Raw genomic sequence first — 26,657 nt, forward strand, 5'->3', positions numbered from 1 at the left:
CCCATTAACAAAGATGTGAATTTTGATCATCTGCTTAAGGTAGTGTCTGCCAAGTTTTTCCATTGTCAAGTTGCCAGTTTTCCCATTGTAATTAATACCTTATTTGTGGGGAGATACTTTGAGGCTATATAAAATATCCTATTCCTTATAAGAATTTCACCCAATCATTTTAGCTTCCTTTAATTCTTGCCTGAATCAATTAAAACTAAGATAGTTGTAAGATGGTGATTTTTCTAATGCATTTCTTCTATATTCTTAGATGGCATTCTGTCAACATTTTATTCTTTCTGTTGTCGATTATTTGCTTGGTTTTGACTGCACTGGGTCTTCACTGTTTTGCACAGGCTTTGTTTAGCTGTGGCAAGTGGGGTTACTCTCTAGTTGCGGTATGCGGCTTCTCTTTGCCATGGCTTCTCTGGTTGCTGCTGCTGCTAAGTCGCTTCAGTCGTGTCCGACTCTGTGCGACCCCAGAGATGGCAGCCCACCAGGCTCCCCTGTCCCTGGGATTCTCAGGGAAGAACACTGGAGTGGGTTGCCATTTCCTTCTCCAATGCGTGAAAGTGAAAAGAGAAAGTGAAGTCGCTCAGGTTGTCTACTTGAAAGTTATACAGTCGTGTCTGACTCCTCGCGACCCCATGGACTGCAGTCTACCAGGCTCCTCCGTCCATGGGATTTTCCAGGCAAGAGTACTGGAGTGGGGTGCCATCGCGCTTTTCTTGTTGGGGGGGCACAAGCTCTAGGTGTGCAGGCTCAGTAGCTGTGACGCACGGGCTAGTTGCTCAGTGGCATATGTAATCTTCCTGGACCAAGGATCAAACCCATGTCCCCTGCACTGGCAGGTGGATTCTTAACCCCTGGACCACCGGGGAAGTCCCACACTTTACTTTTGATTTTACCTTTTATGTTTATAAGAATAAAATTGAGTTCACCAAACACTGGTGGTCTCCTTGATGTGGAACTCTGTGCTCAGAGACATCACATGGGGCAAAAGACAAGACCATTTGTGTCTTGTGCATAGGGGCATGCAACTTGAGAGGAGAGATGGATTCAAGTCAGATGGTAGGCGGTGCTTTACTCAAGAATCGAGCCTAATGGGAAAGAGAAGAAATCCAGGAGAGGGTAGTTTTTACTGGAGCATGTGGAGTGACCTTGGATGAGAGGTGGGGTTTTAGCTGAGCTTGTGATTTGTGGTACATGTGGTCAAAGACAGGCATTACAGTTGGGCATTTGGGAAATGACAAAGAATCCCTATGGTTAGAGCCTAAGTTTCCTGGGAGAAGAGGCAAGGAGGCAAAGTGAAATTCCAGGCTGGGAAGATCGGCTGGGGTTACTTCAAAGTCCCACACTGAAGAGTTTAGACTCCAATTTACTCAGCAAGAGAAGCAATGAAACATATTTGAGGACGGTGGGGGTGGGGTGGGGTGGTGGTTACCTATGATGTTTAGGGATACCTATGGATGATGCTAAGATTGTGTCTTACCCACGTTTGTATTTCCAAGGCCTACAACAGTGCTCAGCACATGAAGGGTATTCAGTAACTGTTTTCAGGCACCTATGATATGCTGGATGATTTAGAATAGGATTGTGTGTGTGTTTTACTTATGAGTCTAGGTCATGATGGCAGGATGGAGCAGGGGGTGGTAGGCCCTTAACTCTAAAAGCAGGTCTCTATTGAATTATTCATAGGAAATGTTTAAAATATCAAGTTCTGAGACCACCACCAGGCTCCCTGTGACTTTAATTTTTAGTTCCCAGAAAGCATGTTTGGGAATTACTTTTGAATAACTTGCCAGTAAAGAAAATAAGACTCTTAGATAGTAAAAAACATCCCATTGGAAACTATTTCATTCTGTATCATCTTTATATTTTGAAATTAAAAAGCAAAAACAAAAAATGGGAATTCCCTGCCAATCCGGTGTTTAGAACTCATGGCTTTCAATGTGGTGTCCCTGGGTTCAATTCCTGGTCCAGGAATTAAGATGCTACAAACCCCGAGGCACAGCCAACCAACCAACCAAACAAACAAAACAAAACACAAAAATATCTCTTCAAAGATGCATATGGACTTTGAGAGACTAAGCATTTTGTCAAAACACTGTAAATAACGTAGTTAATTTAATAAGGGAAAACAAAGCAAGAAAGTAAAATGAGATACCGAAATGACTGAGTGTAAATCATTATACAAGTCTTATTGATCTCTTAGGAAGTGAATTAATTTATATTTATATTTAAAACATCTCCAGGTTCTCCCTTTCCAACTTCAAATCTCGTAATCTCTCTTCAGCTTCTTTAATCTGCAGTGAGTCCTGAAAATCTACTGGCTTAATTAAGAAAGTTTACGTATTTTCCCAGCACAGGGTGTTGACAAGTTGTGGCAGTATTTGGTGGTTTCAAACGGAAAATCATTTGATCTTCACCTCCAGTTGCAATAAACAATGGTATAGAGGTAATATTTATGTATGTTTTTATTAAAAACATTTATTCTTCTTCTTATTATTATTATTTATAATTTTTATAATTTATAATAATAATTTTATTATTTATTATTTTTATTAAAAACATGTATTGCCAAAATACATGACAAGTGTGGAAATCTAGAAAATATTCTAAAGTATAAAGCAATGTACAACTACCCATCATTTCACCATCCAATGAGAGCCACCAAAATGCATACATGTTTTGTATTTTCCTTTCATCTTTGGGTGTGTGTTTATAAAAACCTCTTAACTTTTTTTTACTTCACATGAGTATTTTTCCATGTGACTAAATATCCTTTAATAATATGATTTTGGGTAGCAGAACAGTAGCCACTATATGGATATACTATTGAACTACTCTCCTATAGTTGGGCAACCTGAGGTCTTTCCACTGTGTAGTACATTTCCTAGAGGGGGATTTATCTATTGTTTTAAAGGTTGTTTACATTGTAGCCTTGTTCAACTTATTGTCCAGCTGTGCTCTTCAGAAGTTACACTAATTTACCTAACCATCACCAGTGGATAGACATGAAGGCATGAAGAGTCTGCACTGGTCTTAGCACCATCCTTTTACACATTTCATTTACAAATGAGCCTCCAAAGGGGTATTTCCTTATGCCCTGTGCAGAGTTCACTTGAGCGTGCATTATGAGTGCCTCTCAGCCTAGGACCATTAGGGCTTTGTCATCACATGAACAGCAATTGGCTCAAAACACCGCTCATTGTGATGCTGCTGATGTGGCCTCCTTAATGTTCTAAAAGATTGTTTGGCGTAACTACTTCAGTTCAGGACTTCTCTCTTGACCTTTCCTATCATGTTTAGAGTCAGAATTCAAATACGGTGCAGTTTAAGCTACAGTATGCCTGGCCTGTAACTTGGTTCAAGGCATTTACATTTGTCTGCTTATTATACTCACAAGGTGGAAAAAGCAATCCCAGTGCCCCCAAAAGGTAAAATATTGTTTTTTTTTTCTATTACTAGAGTTTGAAAAATAGGATAAATTATAGTACATTTAGGAATAAGTGCACATTAAGAGTTTTATGAAATATTTCAGGAAGAACACATTTAAATCCAAATTTAAATATAAAATTTAATTTCTTAAGAACTGGGATTGAGGTAGTAAAAAAAAATAGAATATGAAGTGTTTTTCTTAAGACCACTCTAATTTATACAGAAAGAAGTATAAAATCTTATTTAAATCACATATTGTTTCATCACAAAAGGAATGGACATCTTTTCTAGGTGTCTTAGTTTTTTGAGTAAAAATGGTTTGAATTTTGACTAATCTCATTTGAATCTTCTGTTTATTGGGTTCTTTTCTCAATGACTTTTTTTTTTTTTATGTGTGATTTCAAGCAGTTGTCATTAATGAAAAGATTAAAAATGTGTAATATAGGACAATAATTATGTCTTTGTTTCTACTGATACATATTCTAATACTTGGCGGACAGTCAATGATTATCAAGAAAAGTCACTTTAAATTGAATAATCCTACCCTAGAGGAGAATTTACTCCCTTACCAAAAAAAAACATTTTTTTTATTCACTGTCATGCTTTTTCTGTATCATGCTCAGTATCAGTGTCACGCTCAGTATCACTCAGAAATTTCACTCATTTTACCGAAATGCAATATTCTATCAAGTTTCCAAAGTGAATAAAGTGTTGTCAAAAATAAGATCCTTTAATTTCAAGTTCTCCCTGAGGTTTTGGCCAAACTACTGAATACAGATATTTCTTTTGCCGTGTCTTCCTATGAACACTACCCTAGTGATAGTTTCATATTTCTTTCATCTCATCATTCAGAAGCTATTTATCCGTTTTTTCCCCCACTGCCTCCTTCAAATCCCCCCCTCCCCCATGGCTGACTGCCTGCGCAACCCCCACACATTCAGGCATATTTATTCCCGTAAAGATAGTGACACTTAGGGTTTATTCTAAGACTAAATCTGTGTTGCCCAGTGACTAAGGACTGAAGCATGCACGCTGCTTCTATGCTTACCCTCCTACCTAACTTGACGACTCAACTTTTTCTCTTTCTTTCCCTCTGAATTCTCTGTTTTGGAACAGTTCAGTTAACCACCGCTGCCAGGCCACTAATTGATTTTTGAAACCTGACATTTGTTTTTTGTTTTCTCCTATCTTCCCTAATGGTACAGCACTACTAAGCAGGAAAGAATGCAAAGAACTAGAAAGTTCAAAGTAATTGAAGATCTGTCCATTCACACTGTCTGGCTTCACGCCAATGGAGAACCTGAAACATTTGAAAAATATTTATCAAGTTTTAACCCTTTTGGTTAAGTCGAAGAAGCAGGTTTGCTGCTGGATAATTTGTGTTCACAGCAACAGCAAGTAAGCTTGGTTGAACATGTCTTTTATACGTTCAGAACCGCATAGCAAATGTCTCTGAAAAGATTACTTTCCAATTTCCGTACTATTGTACGTGCTAAGCTAGTTATTTTCTGTGAGCTTACAGAGCTGGGTATTTCAGAGAAACCATTACTTAAAAGTGGCAGCCCTATTTCATGAATCCTTCTGTCAGAGATGAAATTTAAATAAATGTTACTGTGTTTGAGCAAAAAAGACTGTATTCAGCTTTTCTGTTATAAATATGTTTTGAACCCAACCATAGCTAGGTTCATATCTATATTCATTAAGAAAATTGGAAATAAGAAAAAAATTTAAAGGACTATAAATATATTGTATTAAAAGTTTATCAAATAGGCTTTTTTTTTCCCCATTGGAAACACTTTTGTAAATGAAAATATGTCAAAAAATGGTGTGAAATATAGAAACATTTCCAGTAAAATAACTGGATTTTATTGCAGTGAAAGCTTAGGTTGAAATAATAGGCCACTGACACTCTGGTAAAAAACAAGAACAACAGAGAGAGATAAAAGGAAAGGTCTAGATAGGCTTAAAAGCAAATTAAAATATAAATAGATGCTAACTTATATTAAATTTAAGTTAGATTTAGATTTAAAGTTAAAAAGAATATAAAAGTTCTATTAAGAGTTATCTATATGACACAGATTTGATCATGTTAGTAGCATTAACCACTAAAAATCTTTTAAGGTTCAATTTTTTTTAAGTTATATTAAATCCCATAACAATTCTATAATCTGTTTCTAAATTATTTAATTACCTAATTGGATTCAGTATTAGAGAAAATCAGTGCAAGTTTTTTTCTTTTTTCCCCCAGGGCAACTTTTTAAAGATGAAGGTGGATAGTGTGGGATTGTTTGCTTGGAAAAAATTTGCCAAAACACATTAAATAATCCTTTGGTAGCATGAAAGTAGTCATCAACCATTCTCTGAAAACAGTGATCACAGCTATAAAAATGAATCATTAATAAGAACAGAATGAAAAGGAGAAAACATATTTTACAGCATAATTTTGTTTTCTAATAATAAACACCTATAACATTTTGTGTATATTAAGTTTTTAAATCTACACACTTAAGAGGTCCACATCTTTTGATAGATTCACTCCTTGAGGAGAACATTTTCCTAAGAACACTTTTTTTTTTTGGAAAAGCTGCTTTACGGTGAAGTGATGATGTAGATGTAAAAATGTCTAATGGTATATAGTATGCTGTCAACATATGTACATACGTAGTAATATTCCAGGCATTTTTATTGCAGTGTAGTGTTATGGCTTCCCAAAACGCCAGATAAAAATCATGTTTAAGAATATTAAGGATTAAGGAAAGTGTTCCTTAGGTGATTGCTGGCAAAATTCACCTTCCCCCTATAACACAGTAAATGGACAGTGATATATTTTCGGTCTTACTTTCCGATAAGTTTGGATTCCCAGTTTTCAGAGCTGCTGCATGTCTAACGTTTGTGACTTTCTTTGGTTGTCTTTTCGTAGAAGTAGGTGCCACGGTGTAAGGTAAATGTGCTACGTTTCTGTTTTGCAAACATTAAACTCCACTTTTTGAACACACAGTGATAGCAAAAATAAGTCAAATATGTAATGTCTATTTAAATACATTTCATTAAATCGTTGGTGCTTAAATTAGATTGCATGCTTTGGCTAGAGTCAACAGTGTAAATATTAAAAACTTCAAAATTCATGTGTCCCATCTCTCTCTTCTCCATACCAGATACGAGGTTGAAATGTGTGTGAAAACTTCTCCTACCCATTTAAATACTGCAAGGGAAAAAAACAAGCTTTTATGCCAGGACTTAAAAAAAAATACCTGCCATTAAACCTTTTATTCAGGACATTCCAAATTTGCTTTGCTAAAGGGATTTATTCACTGCTAAAGATACACAGAGACAAGAGCTGTTTTTAAATGTTTATCACACCGCCCCTAGTTTTGCGCTAAAGAAAAGTACATTTTGTATTTTTAAAAATACATGCTCATTAAACAAAACTCTCCAAAACCTTAGCGCCCCCACCTAGCTGCCTTCTAGGTTTCAACTTGCGAGTTTCAGGTCCTTGCACAACACCTAAGGCGTGCAAAACTCTTTTTCTCGCTAATCCTGGCAGAGAACAGTCCGAAGAGATCTCCCTCCACGTCTCCACCCGAATTCCCTCTCTTCCCCAGATTCCACTCGCTTCTCGTTTTCCCTCCGCCCCCGTCTCCGCCAGCCCAATCTGTCAGAGAGGTTGTGTACAAACTGCGCGGCCGCCCTGCGCGCGAAGCTCGTGGCCCGAAAGGGGTGCGGTCCGCCTGGCGGAGGCGGGGCTCTGAGCCGAGCTTCTCCCTTTTCATAGGCTAGCCGCTCAGGCCCGGCCAGCTTCGGGGCCCCGAGATTTGTCGGAGCGCTGCCAGTCTGGCCGGCTGGCCCCGCCTCCCCGGAGTTGGGTAAAATAGAGGCGGGCGTCAAGTGTCAGTAGTCGCGGGGCAGGTACGCGCGCTAGCAGCTCGCTCGCGGAGACAGGCAGTGGCGGGAGCGGACTCCGGGGAGCTAGGGAGCGCGGTGGGGCGGGGCGGGAGAAAGTGGTCGCCGGGTGGACGTCGGCGTTTACGCGTGGCGGAGCGGAAGAGTTTGGCTTTTCTTGCGCGCCTTTGAAAACCGCGCCTGCTTGTGAGCTGAGGGGTCCGTCCGGAGCCAAGCTCGCCGACCCGAACAGCGTGGGCGAGGTGGGAAGCGCGCTCGACTCGCGCCCCGCGCCCGGAACCGCCCTCCCCACCCCCGAGTGCCCATGGCTACGCGGGTGCTGACCATGAGCGCCCGCCTGGGACCCGTGCCCCAGCCGCCGGCCCCGCAGGACGAGCCCGTGTTCGCGCAGCTCAAGCCCGTGCTGGGCGCCGCGAACCCGGCCCGCGACGCGGCGCTCTTCTCCGGCGAAGAGCTGAAGCACCCGCACCACCACCCGCAGGCGCAGCCCGCGCCGCCGCAGCCGGCGCCGCCGCCCGCCGCGGGCCCGCGGCTGCCCGCCGAGGAGCTCGTCCAGGTAGGAAGAGCCGCTCCCCTCCCTCCGCCTCCCTCCCGGGCCTCGGGCGTGTCCCGCCGCTGCGGCGCGCGGGCGACAGGGGCCGCTCCAGGCTGGGGCGCGCGTCGGGGCGCACCGCGGCCCAGGGTTGGGGGGCAGCCCCGCCCTGCCCTCCTGGCCTGGTGGGGGCACCCGGTCTATGGGGAGTCTTCCCTGGCTGCTCTGTCCGGGAAAGGTTCAGCAGGGAACTGGTGCTCACGCGCACCTTAATTGTTTTTCTACCATTTGGGGGATGAAAGCTCGTTCCTCACGCCGGACCTCAATTCCATGTGTCTCCTAAATCCGCGGCCTCCCGCTGCCCTGGCCTTAGAGGTCACCCGCTGTCCCGACCCACGGCGTCCCGGATTCAGTGGGAACGCAAATGGGGGGGGGGTGTTGGAGGGAGGCCCCTCGGGGTGCTAATTTAATATCGCTTGGTGCAACCTGCTTTAGACGCGATCGTAGGGCTCCTTTGGACAACGGGAGTTAGAAAATCTAAGGTGGTGTTGGAGCGCTTATTTTTCCTTAGAAAAGAAAGGAAAAAAAGAAGGACCGGGAGGTGTTGTTTTCTTCATCTGCGCGTAAATTTCCTCCCGGAGCCGCGTTGAAAGCTGGCAGTTGGCTTTTACACTTGCCCGGCAGCCGAATTAGAGCAACCGCCTGTTTCTTTCGCCCACGCAGGGAGTCATATAGCCCAGAAAAAACTTCCCGGGACTTTTAGCCTGTCCCAGGGAAAAAAAAAGAATTGGAAACATACCCACATGCAAACAGCTGGAAGAGCTAAAATCAGAAACCACTAACCACCATGGGAGCAAAGCGCACGAAAGGGTTTAGTTCGGTTTATTTCAAGACGCCTCATTTAATACCCCCTTGGTATACTGTGTATTCGCTATACCCAGCTCCTGCTCCGGGGGTCTGCGAGTGTCACCGTGCTGTGCAAGGGCAGCGGCATTTGTCAGAGATGTGACTCACAAGACCAGCGCGGTTTTATTTTTAAATCGTATCTTTGCGGGAAACCCGAATATGTATCCACACAAAATGATTCGGGGTCTGATAGCTGAAATTAAGTAGTAGCCAAAAAAAAAAAAAGAATGTTATTCACTTCTTAAAATGCCACGGTTAATAATTCTGTGAGCATCTACTTGGGGGTGTTGTTTTGTATGTATGTGTTTCTGTTGAAATTTCCTTTCAGTGCTAAAAATTTTAGAAGTTTGTGTTATACTAGGAAAGATGATAGTTACAGAAGACTGAAGAGACCAATTACAAGCTAGATTATGTCCTAAAGAAAAATCACCATTTTAAAACCATGTGGGCATTTGTCAGTTTGCTGCTTAGAAGACGCAGGAGGATAAGGGATGACTGAGCTTTTTACAGAGTGAGGGGGAATGTAGCATTGGCCCACTGAGAAGGACACGGTAAATGTTTGGCTGATGACTGTGCTGGCTACTAGCAGCCTCTCCACCCACGGCCCTTTAGCACCACTCTACCAAAGGAATGGTTTTCCCCTAGGTAATTAAAGATCTGTTTTAGATAGGGATATGAATAGGAACATTTCATTATCATATTAACCAATTACAGAATCTGCTGATTAAAATCAACATTTAGATCAAACTGGTGGAGAAGTTGGTTGGTTCTCTCAGTGGATACTATGTTTTGCTCAAAACATAGTATTTAAGTTTCCATTGAACTGTAAACTGGAAAAGGCACTTAAATAGCCAAAGAATATGTTTTATATTAGCTATTTCAGCAATATCTACCCAAGCAAAAAAAAAAAGAGAAATTTTGCAATATTAACCTTAACCATAAAGGTTTACTGAGGTTTTTTTTCCCTTTCCAACCACTGGATTTACCTATATGACATGAATAAGATAGAGATAATTTGGCCTTATTACAATACTGTATTTTCAGTTGTAATGGAGCAGAGAATCCTGCTTATATATGAGTGATGATAAAATATACTTTATTATTGCATCAGAAAGGAATATTTTTTCTCTTTGCTTCCTTTTTCTTCTTGATTTGTCTCTTTCAGTTTTTGTCTGGGGTTGACTGGGTGCGATTCTACCAAACACTTGTTATACACATTTTCGTAAGGTTTTTGGTGACCCATTTGTTACACAGTTGACAAACCTGATAGGTGTATAAGCAACACTTAGAGGAGTTTGCCTTGGTACTTTTCATAGAATTGTTGGGAATTTTTAGTAAGCAGTTTGTTCTTCCCGAGATGATGAATTGGGCGGATTATACATATTTCTATCTCTTCTTTTTTAGACAAGATGTGAAATGGAGAAGTACCTGACACCTCAGCTTCCTCCAGTTTCTATAATTCCAGAACATAAAAAGTATAGACGAGACAGTGCCTCAGTCGTAGACCAGTTCTTCACTGACAGTGAAGGGTTACCTTACAGTATCAACATGAACGTCTTCCTCCCTGACATCACTCACCTGAGAACTGGCCTCTACAAATCCCAGAGACCGTGTGTAACACACATCAAGACAGAACCTGTTACCATTTTCAGCCACCAGAGTGAGACGACAGCCCCTCCTCCGGCCCCAACCCAGGCCCTCCCTGAGTTCACCAGCATATTCAGCTCCCACCAGACCGCAGCTCCAGAGGTGAACAATATTTTCATCAAACAAGAACTTCCTACACCAGACCTTCATCTTTCTGTCCCTCCCCAGCAGGGCCATCTGTACCAGCTCCTGAATACACCGGATCTAGATATGCCCAGTTCTACCAACCAGACAGCAGTAATGGACACTCTTAACGTTTCAATGTCGGCCGCCATGGCAGGCCTTAACACTCACACCTCCGCCGTCCCGCCGACCGCCATGAAGCAATTCCAGAGCATGCCCCCTTGCACATACACCATGCCAAGTCAGTTTCTTCCCCAGCAGGCCACTTACTTCCCCCCGTCACCACCAAGCTCAGAGCCTGGAAGTCCAGATAGACAAGCAGAGATGCTTCAGAATTTAACCCCACCTCCATCCTATGCTGCTACCATTGCTTCTAAACTGGCAATTCATAATCCAAATTTACCTGCCACCCTGCCAGTTACTTCGCAAAACATCCAGCCTGTCAGATACAATAGAAGGAGTAACCCCGATTTGGAGAAACGGCGCATCCACTACTGCGATTACCCAGGTATGTGATCCTGCCTGGTTGAAGAATCTGTGTGTGTTTAGTGTGTTCATGTGTGCCATTTTCCACCTCACATTCCAGCTGTACATGGGAGAGGAGTGGTTGACATTTAAAAAAATTCACCTGCTCTGCTCTTGTCGCATCCCAGTCTCCAGTGCCTTACCCAAGTAACTGTTTAGTTACTTTGTGCTTATTTGATATAGTAAAAAAAAAAAATTTGGAATATTATGGGGAAAAAAAGTTACTGGACTCTTTTCTTTTTAATGTTAAATACGTGAGAGTCTTGCTACACTTACGTTGTTACTGTAGCAATCTAAATTGGAGTTCTTAATTCTAAATGAAGTAACCTGGAAAGGAATTACTTAAGTAACATAGGGGAAAAGAAGGGGTGGCAATGAAGAGTGGATTGGTGCAAGACAAGACCATCTATAGAATAGATTTCAAGGTTGGTTCTGATAGCATGTGAGCATATGCTCTTTCTTGAATGAGATATGTGGTCCAAAATATAAATTGATGACTGTGATAAATATATCTGGAACTTGCTGGCATAAGCTAGTTTATGATTAATACAGGGTATAATTTATTGACTGTGGTACATGATATGACATGACATACTAAATGAGAAAACAAGAAATGTGGGAGTACAGAAAATTGCAGTCATCTTGGATAATGGTTTAACATTGTCAGCTCTAGAGCCATTAAAATTTTTTAAATCACTGAGGTATGTGTTACTAGTGTAAAGCACCTACTGGTATAAACATAGATTTCCCATTTGTAGTTTGGCTTGATTGTCTGCTCTCTTTCTGCTAAAGTGAAACATAAAGCAAATCACTTTATACCTTTAATCAGGTAATAGGGGAGTATGCTTTAAAACATCTCTTAAAACTGAAGCTTCAAATATCTCCTTGCATGAGAGATTTCATCTTTAAAGCCCGATTTTAAACACTGAATCATCAGATGTAAAGATTTCAAAAGGATCTCCAGAATGACACGCTGTTCTTCTTCTCCTTTGTTTCAGGCTGCACAAAAGTTTATACAAAGTCTTCTCATTTAAAAGCTCACCTGAGGACTCATACTGGTATGTAATTTTCTTGTTAATTCTGTGAGTTGTGTAAATAGTATAAGTGGTATTCATCCTTTTAAAAGCCAGCACATGTTTGATCTCTTCTTTCTTCTGTCAACTTTTATTTTTTAATGGCTTACCTTTTTCAGCACTGGCTTGGCTCAAAATTCAGTTCAGTGAAAAAAGTTTGGTTCCAGGAAGGCTGATGTTCCCTCATTAAGGCCTTGCCCTGTCACCTCACATAGAATTAATTGCTCCCAAACATAAACAACAATGTTTACTAATGGATTTTAAAACTTTAATGGCACTGCTATTCCTATCTTGAAGGAAAAAAATGTAACTCATTTTCTCCCTCCGTAACAAATCAGTTGGCTTCTATAAAACTACATCAAACACTAAAGCCTTTTCCATTTAGCAGGTAAAGCGTAATTGCTTAATAAATTATCTTAATTTCACCTTGAGCCTAAAATATCTGTGTTTAGCATGTTTTCCCTGCTGGTAAAAGGTGGGCTGGAAATTGAAAAATACTAAAATCAGGCAAAACTAGGGTCATGGTTTGAAAGCTATTTTACATTCTACCCCAGTCCATATTATACATTGGAGAGACTTTATTCCAGCTAATATCTCATCCGTGTTTAAAATGTTTAGCCCTATAATTTTATAAAAACTTTGTCAGATCTATACACTCATTTTAAAATGCTTTTTAATTTCAAAACTTTATATCAGAACTTATTTGAGGACGAAATTAGGTGGTGGCAAGCTGTAAAAATCTCCAAATACCCAAAGTATTTTTAAAACTATGGGTGGTTACCATTAGTGATTTTCTTAAAAAGATAGGCCTAAAGGAAAGAACCTATACAAAGTGATTGTGTTTTTTTCCTCTCCGTAAATGCAGCTTTAACCTAAAGTTCAGAGAATAAGTTTGCTAATAAAAGCAATGACCTAGCAAAATGTTTTATTCCATCATTGCTATGGAAACCAAAGTATTCAACAGTTCCTTTGAATGGGCTGCTGGATTAGTGTGAGGACTTGAATCTCCCCAGGCTAGATGTTACTATGGAAATTGAGTTTTGATAAATGAAGTAGTTATCTCTAACTGCTGCATTAAAAAGTAAAAGCCTTTGAACAAAGGTCAGTGCTGAGATAGAGCTCAAAGAGGAACATGGCTGCAGACATTTCATATGCGCATTGGGAAGTATTGCTTGATATCCCAGTGATAAATACTACTTAAAATCTAAATAGTGTTGGCGACAATGTGGTAGATTCCAGGGCTTTCTGAGAAATTGCTTTTAAAGAAAAGACATCTCCTGCATTTATCAGTGAAAGCAGTGGGTTGTTTCAACCTGAAGTTTTTAGGTAGAGACAAAAGGCTATCTCCTAATCCCAAAGTAGAAGTTATATTTATACTTAAACAAGCACCCATTAAGCATGTAAACTCAATCTGAAGTTTTCAGCATACAAATGACAAGACCATGAAAACAGTCTCTATAGAAATACTAAACTATCCTTTTATAGGATATACATTATATATTTAGGAAGAAACATTGAAAATGGATTTTTACCTGAACTATGATTAAGGACAAGAGGAAATAACTTCAGAACTTTTGAGCTGTTTTTTTTCTCCTTTGAAAGTCCTTGAAATGGGAGATAGGAAGGAGGAAACAATGTTTCTCCTGAGGTTAAAGTCTCCTAATAAAGAGGAACGTGATTCCATATATCGATGCAATCAACTGCTTATTGCCGGGATGTAGTCAGGGCATATCTAAATGGCCTTGCAACCCCTGGCAGGGTTTAGTGCTCAGAATGCTTATACCTGGGATTCTGGAACTTGACCTGCTGGCAGGGAAATTTAATAGTGGGTTGTCTTAACGATGCTTATACTGAAAAAGATAAAAACCAACTAAAAAGAAGATGTAGGCCTAGTTTGAATCCCATGTATCGACTTTTCCACCCGATCATAAATGTGTGTCCATTGACATCTGATGAGTGAGACCCCGTAATCCAGTTTAATAAAGTTTTGTTTGATAGCCTTTCAGATGCCTCGAGGAGGGTTTGTGGCAGACTTGTTCATCTGGCTAAACCCGTTCTTGGGTAATCATAGAGCATTGAGGTTGTTTTCTCCTCATTTTTAGTTTCTACACAATGCCTTTGAAAATTACCTGTGCGCTCTCATTGCATCCTCCCCACCCTGTCGTTTTTTAATGAATGTATCTGAAGCTAGTGAAGTATTTTTTTTTCTTCTTCCTTTAAAGGCCCAGGTATTTCTAAATAACTTCTGTCAATGTAATTAGCTTTTTTTGTTAGAGGACTTTAAAAATTTATATGGGAATGTTGATATTGTATTTTTGATATAAAAATTTTTTAATGATTGCCACTTTAGGCAGAATGTGCAGGACCCTAGGACTTCTTTAGAAAATAATCTTAATTGCTTTAAAATGTCAGGTTACCTTATGTTTTTAAAATGTTTTAAGCAATTAAAACAACCTACGCCTGAGTTCTGTTTAATTGCTTATTCTGGATTTTTAGATTGCAAATGCTTCTTGACTTATAAACCGAACATAAGGACATAGTCTTTCTCAAACGACGTTTTTTTAAAAAATTCGAGATGAAAGGGTAGAAAATAGCAGTTGGAAGTCTCATAGCATTCAAGGTTTTCTAGGTTTATACATTTTGATTTCTTTATTCAGAAAGAATATACAAAAGTAATACAAAGCTCTATATAGTTAGACAAAATACCTGAAATTGATGTTGCCTCTGTTCTAGGGGAAAAGTTGTAAAAAGCATGCTGTGTCTTTATATGTGATAGCATACTTACTGGCCTATAGGGATATCCTTATTACCTGTGTGGAAGTGTTTGTGTGTTACTTCTAGCATATATGTGTGCGTATGTGTGTGTGTGTGTGTATATATATATATATAGCACCTCTGATTAGAAATAAGTATGGCTCCTTAGGCAACAGTGTCACAAAGTATATATTTCCAAATAAAAATATTTGTCCTTTTAACAGCATTTTAAAAAGCACATTGGCAAGAAACTGATGCTAGTTTCTTGGTATGCCTGAGTCCCATGAGTTGAAATGCTGCTTTTACATTGAGTGTGGAAACTTCTTTGAAAATTGTTTACACTTTAGTAAAAAGTACTTACTTTCTAAAGAAAGAGTTCTGAAAAAGCAAACAGTGCACTCTGAATACCGATGTTTGAAATCTGAGTAGTTTTAGTCACATGTGTGGCTGTGCACTTAGCCCTGGAGTATATGGTAAAGCAGTTGGGGAAAGAGGGTATGGTAAGGTTTTATGGTCATTTGGCAGCTATCTGGAGCAGGGCAGAAAGTGAGCAGTTGTTCATAGTCTGAGCAGCACACACACTGGGCGTCAGTAGCCATTAGATCCAGACTCTGTGCCCAGGTTGCTACATGTGGACTACATGATCCCAGAATGACTGCCGCTGATTGACAAGAGAAGGACAGTTGGAAACACCCCCAAAAAAGAAAATGGAAACATACAAATAACATAACACCAAGTGGACCGTGGGTGAAGCACTGTCCTGTTAGAATCTCACAGCTGTATTCGGGATTCCTTGTTTAAGAAAGAATTTCGCAGTAAGCCTTGGAAAGATTTCTAGCCCAAGACTACTTGTAAAGGGGCTAAATTCCCACCTGCTGCCTCACTTCCTGTGTAGAACACTTTTCTAATGACATTTATATTAAGACGGTACTGTGTGTACTTCAAAATACATAATCTCTGCTAGAGATTTGTTACTCAGTTGATTTTAGTTTCAGTTTGTGTACTAAAAAATCCCTAGGTATAAATTCCTATTTAGTTCCTTGCTCTACACTTACTATCCATTGGATGTCTTAGGTATAGATTTTTGTTTTAAAATACTGGCCATGTTGATAATAAAGGTATTTTCATTTGCAGCACTTCCCCACAAATAGAAAACATTCAAAATGTTCTGAACATGAATTATTCCTTTTTTTGTGGAACTGTGGGAAGTGGTAAAACATTTTTAAAAATATAGAAAGGAATTAATTTCCTTAAAAAATGATTTAGAATTAAAATCAGAATAAGATTTTATATATGTGTGTGCATACATATATGTCTCCATATATACGTATATAGCCTTAGTGGAGATCATGCAGTTTGTATCTAGAGATCAATGTTGGTAGGGGTGAAAAAATTTTGCAGGATGAAATTAGTACTCAACTGATATTTTTGAGTTTATATTTGAAAACTGCAGGAAAAAGTATCCCATTTAGCCTGTTACGTGTTACCAGTTAGACATTCTTAAATTATTTTTGTTTGCAGCTTTGAAATTTATTTTTCTATATTGAGAAGTTCAAGTTAACATTAAAAAAAAAAGTAGCTATAAGAGAGTCACTCATTTAGATGCCTGGAAAGGTATTTATGAGCATAGAAGCTTAGAAACAATTTCTTTTTAATGACTCACGGGAAAGGTTTAACTTTGCTTCTGGGACTTGCTCTTTCATCTGAAAAACATTTACATAGGAAATTGATTTAACATTGTTTTGAGATGATAAAGCATATGGAAGGTTAATAAGTATAATTTGATTAAGCAGACATTTTTGATTTTTCAAGAATCCAAAGAGAATCTCTTCTTCCCTGTTTTTGTAGATTAGTGGGAGAAGATAGTTCGTAAATGGACTAAATAGAATTGCTGAAGTCGAGATAGAAACAATTAGCTGTGAAGATAGTGAGGATGGTAATGTTTTTAAAAGTAAAATATTTTAATCACCAAAGGTTTTTACTTTGGCAGATATTTTTAGTTTTATAGAATGTAGTAGCTGTTTACTTGATGACCTACATCTTTTCAGGTGAAAGATTAGAAACAAAGTAATGTCCTAGTTTAGCAAGTATCTCTGTAGCAGCATTCCTATTCTGTCAGCCTGTATTATTTATATCCAAGAATCTCTTACAACTCCGATTAAGGTGAGTTGCTGTTTTAGAAGTGCCCCATAGGTAACTTTCATTAAAAAACATCCTGGCAGAAGAATATACCTGTGACTACTTTATAAATGCACACTGTTTAGAGCTGGGAAGAATCTCCAGGTCAAGATAACCATGTTAAGTGCAAATTTAAGGAAAGGATAATTAGGACTCATTCAGTACTAGAAAAATGAAAATATAGAATTTTTCTATTTTGGTTAAAAAAGGTAAAATATTTGGTTTACCTTTGGTTTACCTTTTGGTTAAAAAAGGTAAAATATTTCACCGAGACTTTACTCTTTAAAAATTTTACTTTGGGTTCTTATTACAAGAAAGTGAATCTGAATGTCATATTTGTGTCAGGAGACTCAGGAACTGGTATTTCATTAACACTGTCAGTGATAGAGGATGTTTTTGTCCAGAACCCCTGGGGCTCAGATGGTAAAGAATCTGCCTGCAATGCGGGAGACCCTGGTTGGATCCCTGGGTTGAGAAGATCCTCTGGAGAAAGGAGTGGCTGCCTGCTCCAGTGTTCTTGCCTGGAGAACTCCCTGGACAGAGGAGCCTGGCGGGCTCCAGTCCAGGGTCGAAAAGAGTCAGACACAACTGAGCAACTGACACTTAGGAGAAGTGGCGGAGGTGCTTAGGTGCCTAGAGATTGGTCCTGCTGGGGTAGAGACTGCCACCTTGGGTGGCATGCCCACCCCTGTTCTGTGTGTCTTTGACCAGCACAAGGGGCTCCACAGTTCCTTGTTTTTCCTCAAATCCAGTCCAGTTCTGGAAAAGAAAACTTGTTTATGTAGAGTTGATTTACCCTTGTACAACTTCAGGATGGACAATAAACTGTCGGAACATGTCCTTCTGAAGAGTTTAAAAGTACGGTCCTTGTCTAAATGCACATTTAGTCAGATAACACTCAGTGGTCCTTGGCAGAAGGAACCAGGCAAAACCCTGCTGCAGGTGAGGCCATGGTAAAAAAAAAAAAAAAAAGACACAGTATGGTAGCCTTACACTAGATGCCTCCCTGTCTCTTTTACCTTCCCGCCTTTTCATGAGTGAAAATTCCCAAGTTGGTCAGCCTCAGGACACACTGTGATTAACCAAAGGTGCCTGAGGAGGGTTGGGAACATCCCCTGGGTTGGGAACATCCCCTGGAGAAGGGAAGGGGAATCCACTTCAGTATTCTTGCCTGGAGAATTCCATGACCAGGGGAGTCATGGGGTCACAAAAGAGTCAGACATGACTGAGTGACTAACGCACTATTGACTATTGAAATAATTTATTCCACTTTAACAGTCAGAATAGAATATGGATGTTAAGGAGGTATGGCAATAGAAGACAGTCTCTGTGTTTGAGGAACTTTCATGGCTAGTTAAGGAGGCAGAATACAGTTGTTTGAAGCCTTCATTCAGCAGTATCTGTGCCAGTACAGATCAATCATTTATCAAACATTAGGTGAAGTGAAGTGAAAGTCACTCAGTCACGTCCGGCTCTTTTCGACCCCATGGCTCTAGCCTGCCAGGCGCCTCTGTCCGTGAAATTCTCCAGGCAAGAATACTGGAGTGGGTTGCCATTCCCTTCTCCTGGGGATCTTCCCAACCCAGGGATCAAATCCAGATCTCCCGAATTGCAGGCAGGTTCTTTACCATCTCAGCCACCAGGGAAGCCCAGGATGTACATTAGGTACATTTGCAAATACTAGCAATAAAAATCTTTGAAATGAAACGCCTGCCCTTTTGTTGCCAAGTATAGGAGATGTACTGCAGTGACCTTTAGTAAAAAATTTTAATAGAAAATTACTGATATAGATATATAAAAATATGAACTAATGAGCCAAATCAAAATCACCTTACTTTATGTGCTTTTAAAGACATCTAATATTTCCCTATGAGTTTCTTTAATCTTGGTATTAATGCTTCTCTTTTTTTAAAACCTTTTATTAGAATGTATACTGTTTTAGACGGAGAAGGCAATGGTAACCCACTCCAGTACTTTTGCCTGGAAAATCCCATGGATGGAGGAACCTGGTAGGCTGCAATTCATGGGGACACGTAGAGTTGGACATGACTGAGCGATTTCACTTTCACTTTTCACTTTCACGCAATGGAGAAGGAAATGGCAACCCACTCCAGTGTTCTTGCCTGGAGAATCCCAGGGACGGGGGAGCCTGGTGGGCTGCCGTCTATGGGGTCGCACAGAGTCGGACACGACTGAAGCGACTTAGCAGCAGCAGCATACTGTTTTAGAATCTAAATTCCTTAAGTCTCTAGTGATGGGAAAAGATCTGATGATTACTGAATTGCATGAAAATATTTTCCTCCTGAAATAAGAGTTCATTTTGTGTATCAAGGACTCAAATTCTAAGAATTAAGGGGGGATTCCCTGGTGGCTCAGATGGTAAAGAATCTGCCTGCAATGCAGAAGACCCAGGTTCCATCCCTGGGTTGGGAACATCCCCTGGAGAAGCGAAGGGGAATCCACTCCAGTATTCTTGCCTGGAGAATTCCACGAACAGAGGAGCCATGGGGTCACAAAAGAGTCAGACACTACTGAGTGACTAACGCACTATTGACTATTGAAATAATTTATTCCATTTTACCAGTCAGAATAGAATATGGATGTTAAGCTATTTGAGGCCAGAGACCAAGCCTTATTCGTTGCATTTTGCAAGTCACCTGGTACAGGTTGTGATTGTTAGTACATATTACTCTCGTTTCCTAAGCATTGACTTTAATTCTGATTTTTGACCTCTATCAAATATAATTGATTGGATTTAGTTTTAGCATCAGGAAGGAAACCAGATATATAAATTTGCTGTAACAAAAATATTACCTAAAATAAATAAGATAAATTTTCCATCTATGATACTTTTCTTTTGTTAGAAGAATCTATGTAGAACGTTCTAGGAAAAGGCCTTAGTGTGAATCTATTGAACATGTTCAGCCAAGCAGAGAAACTTCCCATTCTAGTGTGGTAGATTCATAAGTCATTTTTTAGTTTATTCAACAGAAAAAAAAAATAGCTGATTTTTAAATTTATCACTAAAGTCTTTTCAGATTCTTAGCAAACATGTCCTGCTAACTCATTGATGTTCCTTTCAGTTCAGTTCAGTTGCTCAGTCGTGTCCGACTCTTAGCGAGCCCATGGACTGCACCATGCCAGACTTCCTTGTCCATCACCAACTCCCAGAGCCTACTCAAACTCATGTCCATTGAGTCGGTGATGCCATCCAACCATCTCATCCTCTGTCGTCCCCTTCTCCTTTTGCCTGGGGTTCCTTTAGCCTAGGGTTAAAGGAGAGCCATCATTAGGTGGTATTTGGGGATTGTCAGTCCCAGCACAGGACAGCTCTTAGAAGTCCACACGTCCTGAAAGGTGGGTGTGGGTGTCCTTGGGGGCTGGCTCAGCTGGGATGTGTCCTATGCTTCAGACAGTCTTGAGATTTAAGGCCTGCTTTGAGTCCATTAGGCTAGTTGTTAAGTAACCTGGACAAACGGCTTTAGAATCTTTAAATAAATGTGAACAATACCTGTGTATTCTTACATCATTCATATAGCGCCTGTATCAGTGTTTGCCAATGGAGGGTATAACTGGGACATTGAGGAAAAGTGGCAGGCCAGGCTTCTCAACATGACCTCATTGTTCTGCTTCTAACTCTTGGAGTTGTTGTTGAGGATAAATGAAATATGAGCACCTGAGTCAGAACGTGCTCAGTATCTGTTTCTGCTTGCTCCTTCCTTCTCCTGGTAATGGTTTTGCTTAACATTAATTGACTTCATCAGTATGGACAATATGTATATTTAACCATTGTTTTTTTAAAAAAAGGATTAAGGATTTCTGGTAAAAGAGTCCTGGTAATTTTATAAGATGATGAGAAAGTTTACACTTTATTTGAGATAAAGCTGAAGCTTGTTTTTTGTGCTGTACATATTTGTCACTTTTTTTTCTTCTTGTCTTTGGAAAGTTTCACATTAACCACAGCATGAGAACTTAAAAATACAGTTGATGTTGAAAGAGCTTAACTAAATATTTTAAATTGGTGGTATTGGAAGGAGATTCTGTAAAAATCCAATTAAACTTTTGAAAGCTCTATCCTGTTGAAATAACTTAAAGGAAGTTAGTTTGGTTTCCCAGAAGTACTATGCATAGTGTTTCTGGCTGAGGAAGAAAGACCTGAATCTGCTATTTATTTGGCCAGAAATTGGGTACCAGCTTCCTCTACAATGTTTTACTTGAGCGGTGTTGACACTTGAACAAATCCCGTACAAACTGCCCCAAGTGGGGAACAGTTGTCCTTGCTTCTGTGGTAAAGCTCCGGCCCCATAACTAACATCCAGAAACTGGTAGTATTCTTGGCTGAATACTCTATAGATATGTATAAATTGAGAGCAAAACCCCAACTGTTTTAGGAACTTTCATGGCTACCGTTTTTCAACCAATCAGTAAAGTAAACTTTTAAAAATACTGATGCAGTTTATTGCTTTCTAGCCAATAAAAATAGTGAACAAAAAGAGTCTAGTGTCCCTTGTTTCTTAAATAAACTTTGAAAATTCAGTTCTCCTGCCATTTAATTATTCAATTCAAAAGACTAGAATGACTCCTTTTTAAATCAGGCACTTTTTTTCCCCTTGCCTCAGACATCAGAAATAACTTTCTCTTCACGTTAAATGACAGTGAAGTATTTAGCCAACCCGTTTGCCAACCCGTTTGTTTTGGTGATTTATTTTTCACAGGGAACAAGAACAAACACTGGGTGTGCAAAAAACCTTTTTCTGTTTGATTTACATCAACAAGAGTGATAGCTACATTTACTACTGGCATTAAGACATTTCTGTGTATTAAACATACGTGAATATAAGCAAAAGAAAAGTGGTTTATTTCTGGTTACTTAAAAGGTTTAAGTGTATTAGCTTAAATTCTTTGAATTTATTCTAACAGGGGGAAAAGAAACACTTCAGGAAGTTGAGGTGTGCATTTTTAAAATAGAGCAATAGGAACCAAAAAGGGAATTAAAAACATAAAAAGTATTTGTGTGTTGGTTTGGAACCAGAAGTGAGGGAGAAGGGAAGGGTGGCTCAGGGATACTCACTCCAGGAGTTGAAAGAGAAACCCCCTGGGAAATAATTGGTACAAAATTCAGAGGGCTGCGCTGGGCCTTCTGTCTTTGTCCTTATGGGGTTTTGTTGTGGAGTCATGTCATGAATTATGTGACCCTTATGGAGTCACAGTGGTTATCAGGACAGCAAAAATACATTAACCACAAACTGTGGAAATCTCGGTTGATGTGGACAATGTCTTTTAAAATTTGGCCTCAGCTGAATAATCTTACAACTTCCTGAATATGATCCTGTTAAATCAGGCAGAGAAAGGTAGTTGAATTTCACTGTGGTACTAAGTAACCAGTGTTCAAAGCAACGCGGGCTTTTCTCCAGCAGAAGAAAACATTTTAAAGAATTTAGAAGTTTGGCTATTCAGAGTATTCAAATGCTATTCAAATAAAACTCAGCAGTTATATAGAGTGGAATCAGGAAGAGAAAGATAAATACCCTATTCTAATGCATAGATAGGGAATCTAGAAAAATGGTCCTAAAGAATTTATTTACAGGGCAGCAATGGAGAAACAGACGTAGAGAATAGACTTACGGACATGGGGAGAGGGGAGGAGAGGGCAAGATGTATGAAAAGAGTAAGATGGAAACTTACACTACCATATGTAAAATAGGTAGCCAACGGGAATTTGCTGTATGGCTCAGGAAACTGAAACAGGGGCTCTGGTGTCAGCCTGGAGGGGTGGGATGGGTAGGGAGATGGGAGGGAGGTTCAAAAGGGAGGGGATATATGTACACCTATGGCTGATTCATGTTGAGGTTTGACAGAAAACAGCAAAATTCTGTAAAGCTATTATCCTTCAATTAAAAAAAAACTCACCAGTAAGCCAGCAGTACTTGAAGATGCAAATTTACCTCACAAATTCTCATCTTAAATTCATAGAAAATTATAACCAAGTTAAGCATCAGTAGAAGAACTACTAGTGATTGCTTAGTGAGAGATTCTTTGGTCTGGGGGTTTATTTAGAGGAATACACTATCTTAAATAGGATTAATTGATTCTAAAACTGGGAATTAAGGCTGCCTTATAAATAGTATGGGCTTTCCTGGTGGCTTAGATGGTAAAGAATCTTCTTGCAGTGCAGCAGACCTGGGTTGGGAAGATATCCTGGAGAAGGGATCATAAGTTATATTTTTTTAAAAGGTGACATTAATTTTGTTTGTATATCAAAAATGTACAATGATGTGGGGCAATTACATGAAGTCAGAAGCTGGTCTGTGGTGAGGAACAGCAAAGGCCTTTGACAAACCTGGGAATTTCTTTGTGTGTCATTGTGGGCAGAATCCTTTTGGGCTGTCAATATGGAGTAGTTTTGAAAGGTTACCAGCAACTAGCAAACTTTAGACAACATTAAGAAGAATACAGATTGCAGAGGGGTGGGGGAGTGGCTCAGATAGAGGGGTAGGGCGGTGGCTCAGATATCAATTCACTATTTAAGTGAAGAGAGATAGGAAGATTGAATTAGAGGCTTTTATATATTACATATATAAGTTCCATGAGTTCAGGCATTTTTGTTTTATCCTAAGCAATCAGGATAGTCCCTGGCATATAATATGCATTTGACAAGTCATTGATGGAATGATTTTGATAGTCTTTCTGGTACAGTGCATTGCAAAGGGAAATTAAATGTGCATGACACCACAGTTAAGTTATTGGTACCAGACTTCCTGATCTGGTAAAATTGTTAAATATCAAATGCATAAAACTTTAACACCATTCAGCTTTAATCTTTAGTTGTTTTGCTTCAGTCTGAAAAATGGGAAGATGTGAATATATGCATACTGGAGGGAATTTCAAAGAGCTAGTCCATTTTGGAAAGCCATGTGTTAAGTGAACTGGCTTATGTGCTGGCATTTCACAGTGGCTAGTGTAGAAACTTTTAGGACCACTTTGTTGCAGTAAAGGGTCTCAGTTGTGGTCCATTAAGTTGGTGATGTGAGCAGCTCCTTCTTGTAGCTCCTGAATTTCTTCCTCCCTTGCCCACCTTAGAGCCATTAGTCCCGCTCTGATTCAGTTGGGGTTGGTTGGTATAGAAATTACATTGGCACAGTAATAGTAAAGCCACTCCAGCTCATCTAGTCATCTCATGGATTTACATGTGCAGGAACAGTTCAGTGCTCATCAAAATATGAGCACTGATTCATCCTGCACATGTATTTTTAAAAATTGTTTAAAGAGAATTTTTAGACAATTTAAAAAAACGGAAGTACCGTTGATTTGCAGTATTTCGTTTTAGCACATGTTTTAGGTGTACAGCAAAGTGATTCCCTTATACATGTATCTGTTCTTCTTCAGCTGCTTGTCCCATGTAGGTTATTGCAGAATATTGAGTACAGTTCCCTGTGCTATACAGCACATCCTTGTTCATTACCTATTTTGTATATAGTTTCGTGTATGGGTTAAATCCAAACTCCTAATTTATCGCCCCCCCCACCCCCACCCTGTAAAATTTCCATTTTCCGTTCTTCAAAAGTACAGAGTACTTAATTAAGGACTATTCTGCAAAACAGTGACTCTCTGCACTAGATGCCCTGAGCAGTTTCTAGTTCATCAGGAATCCACATACCTTCCTCCGTAGAGGCTGAGTTTGAAAGAAGCCCCTTGGCAGACAACACGACCCGCCTTGTCCAGGGTTGCCAGCTGCCCGCTCACCTCCCTCTTGGTCTGTTGCGCAGGTGAGAAGCCGTACAAATGCACGTGGGAAGGCTGCGACTGGCGGTTCGCGCGCTCGGACGAGCTGACCCGCCACTACCGCAAGCACACCGGCGCCAAGCCCTTCCAGTGCGGCGTGTGCAACCGCAGCTTCTCGCGCTCCGACCACCTGGCGCTGCACATGAAGAGGCACCAGAACTGAGCTGCCCGCGCTGCCGCCCGTGCATCCTCCGCCGCCTGCCCCACACAGCTCACTTGGCAAGATTTTAAACCACACAATTAATTCTATATATATATAAAAGAAAACGAAAACACAAAACTGGAAATGTATATTTTGTATATTTGAGAAAACAGGGAATACATTGTGTTAATACCAAAGTGTTTGGTCCTTGTCCGAATCTGGAATGCTTGCTATATGCTGGCTTGACCCAGGCAGATGCCGTCATCTCAGACAGGTAGCCCCATCTCAGCGTGGGCTGGGCGTGCAGGGTGTGCTTGCAGTGTTCTTCCCAAAGCACCACCATTTAATGTGACAGTGTTTAGCAAACAAGTCCGTTGGGCACAAGAAGACAGCTGGATTGTGTGTCAAGATTTTGCTTGACATCAGAGTTTTTTTCAATACAAGATAATTCTCTAGAGATACGCAGCATACCTGGCAATTCACAAATAGCCATTGAACAAATGTGTTGTTTTGTTTTGTTTTTTATATGAGTTGCCTATATTTGCTATTCAAAATTTTGTAAATATGCAAATCAGCTTTATAGTTTATTACACGTTTTCTAAGATTCTTTTGGGGAAAAAAATCATAAATAATTCTTTTGAAAATAACCATGGATACATTTACAGTTAGAACTTGTGGTAAGATACCTCTTAAAACCTTACCAAATTCATTTCTGTGGTAGGTAGAAATAAATCACTCAAATGAACTTCAAAAGCAGATTTCATGCACTGATTAAAATCGGATTGTTTATTTTAAATACAAGCTACATTTTATATGAATTGTGAACTCAAGAGCTTAAAGATAGTTAGAATATTCAAAAGTTAAAACATCTTACAATAAGCTAAACAGTATCATTTTTGAAAAGAAGGATATACGTAGTTTTCACTTGGGAATGTTGAATTTATGATGCAGTTTTCATATACGGAAACGTTGAATTTATGATTCAGTTTTCATATACTGAGATGTTTGCTTGTGCAGTACAATTGGTTAAATGCCAATTTATGTGGACTTTGCATGTAATATACAGTGAGACACAGTAATTTTACCTAAATTACAGTGCAGTTTAGTTAATCTATTGTTAACACTGACTCAGTGTCTGCCTTTAATTATAAATGACATGTTGAAAACTTAAGGAAGTAAGTGCTACATATATGCAATATAAAATAGTAATGTGACACTGATGCTGTTAACCAAAGGGCAGAATAAATAAGCAAAATGCCAAAAGGGGTCTTAATTGAGATGAAAATTTAATTTTGTTTTTAAAATATTGTTTATCTTTATTTATTTTGTGGTAATATAGTAAATTTTTTTAGAAAATTTTCATAACTTGATAAATTATAGTTTTGTTTGTTAGAAAAGTTTCTCTTAAAAACGTGTACATAGATGACATGGTGTAAATATTTTGTAAGAGGCTTCAAAATGTTTATACGTGGAAACATACTTACAGGAAAAGCATAAATTGGTTGCTGTTTTGCTTCTTTTTCCCTCTTATTTTTGTATTGTGGTCATTTCCTATGCAAATAATGGAGCAAACAGCTGTATAGTTGTAGAATTTTTTGAGAGAATGAAATGTTTATATATATAAACGACAATTTTTTTTTTGAAAATAAAAAGTGCCTAAAAGATT

At 39.5% G+C, this 26,657-nt stretch overlaps 1 protein-coding gene across 2 annotated transcripts; it reads left to right on the top strand.

The window, feature by feature from the left end:
* Nucleotides 1-3,300: 3,300 nt before the first annotated feature.
* On the top strand, nt 3,301-26,657 carry KLF5 (KLF transcription factor 5). 2 transcript variants are annotated; one of them, XM_070800341.1, is made up of 4 exons: nt 3,301-3,428; nt 10,172-11,045; nt 12,061-12,120; nt 24,834-26,657. In XM_070800341.1, exons 2-4 carry the CDS (start codon nt 10,184-10,186, stop codon nt 25,010-25,012), a joined length of 1,101 nt encoding a protein of 366 aa, XP_070656442.1. In that variant the 5' UTR covers nt 3,301-3,428; nt 10,172-10,183; the 3' UTR covers nt 25,013-26,657. The 2 variants fall into 2 exon arrangements, with proteins under 2 accessions (XP_070656442.1, XP_019827114.2); XM_019971555.2 differs by lacking the exon at nt 3,301-3,428 and adding an exon at nt 7,332-7,885.

This window comes from Bos indicus, chromosome 12 (assembly GCF_029378745.1).
Source record: "Bos indicus isolate NIAB-ARS_2022 breed Sahiwal x Tharparkar chromosome 12, NIAB-ARS_B.indTharparkar_mat_pri_1.0, whole genome shotgun sequence".
In the NCBI taxonomy this organism is placed as follows: domain Eukaryota; kingdom Metazoa; phylum Chordata; class Mammalia; order Artiodactyla; family Bovidae; genus Bos; species Bos indicus.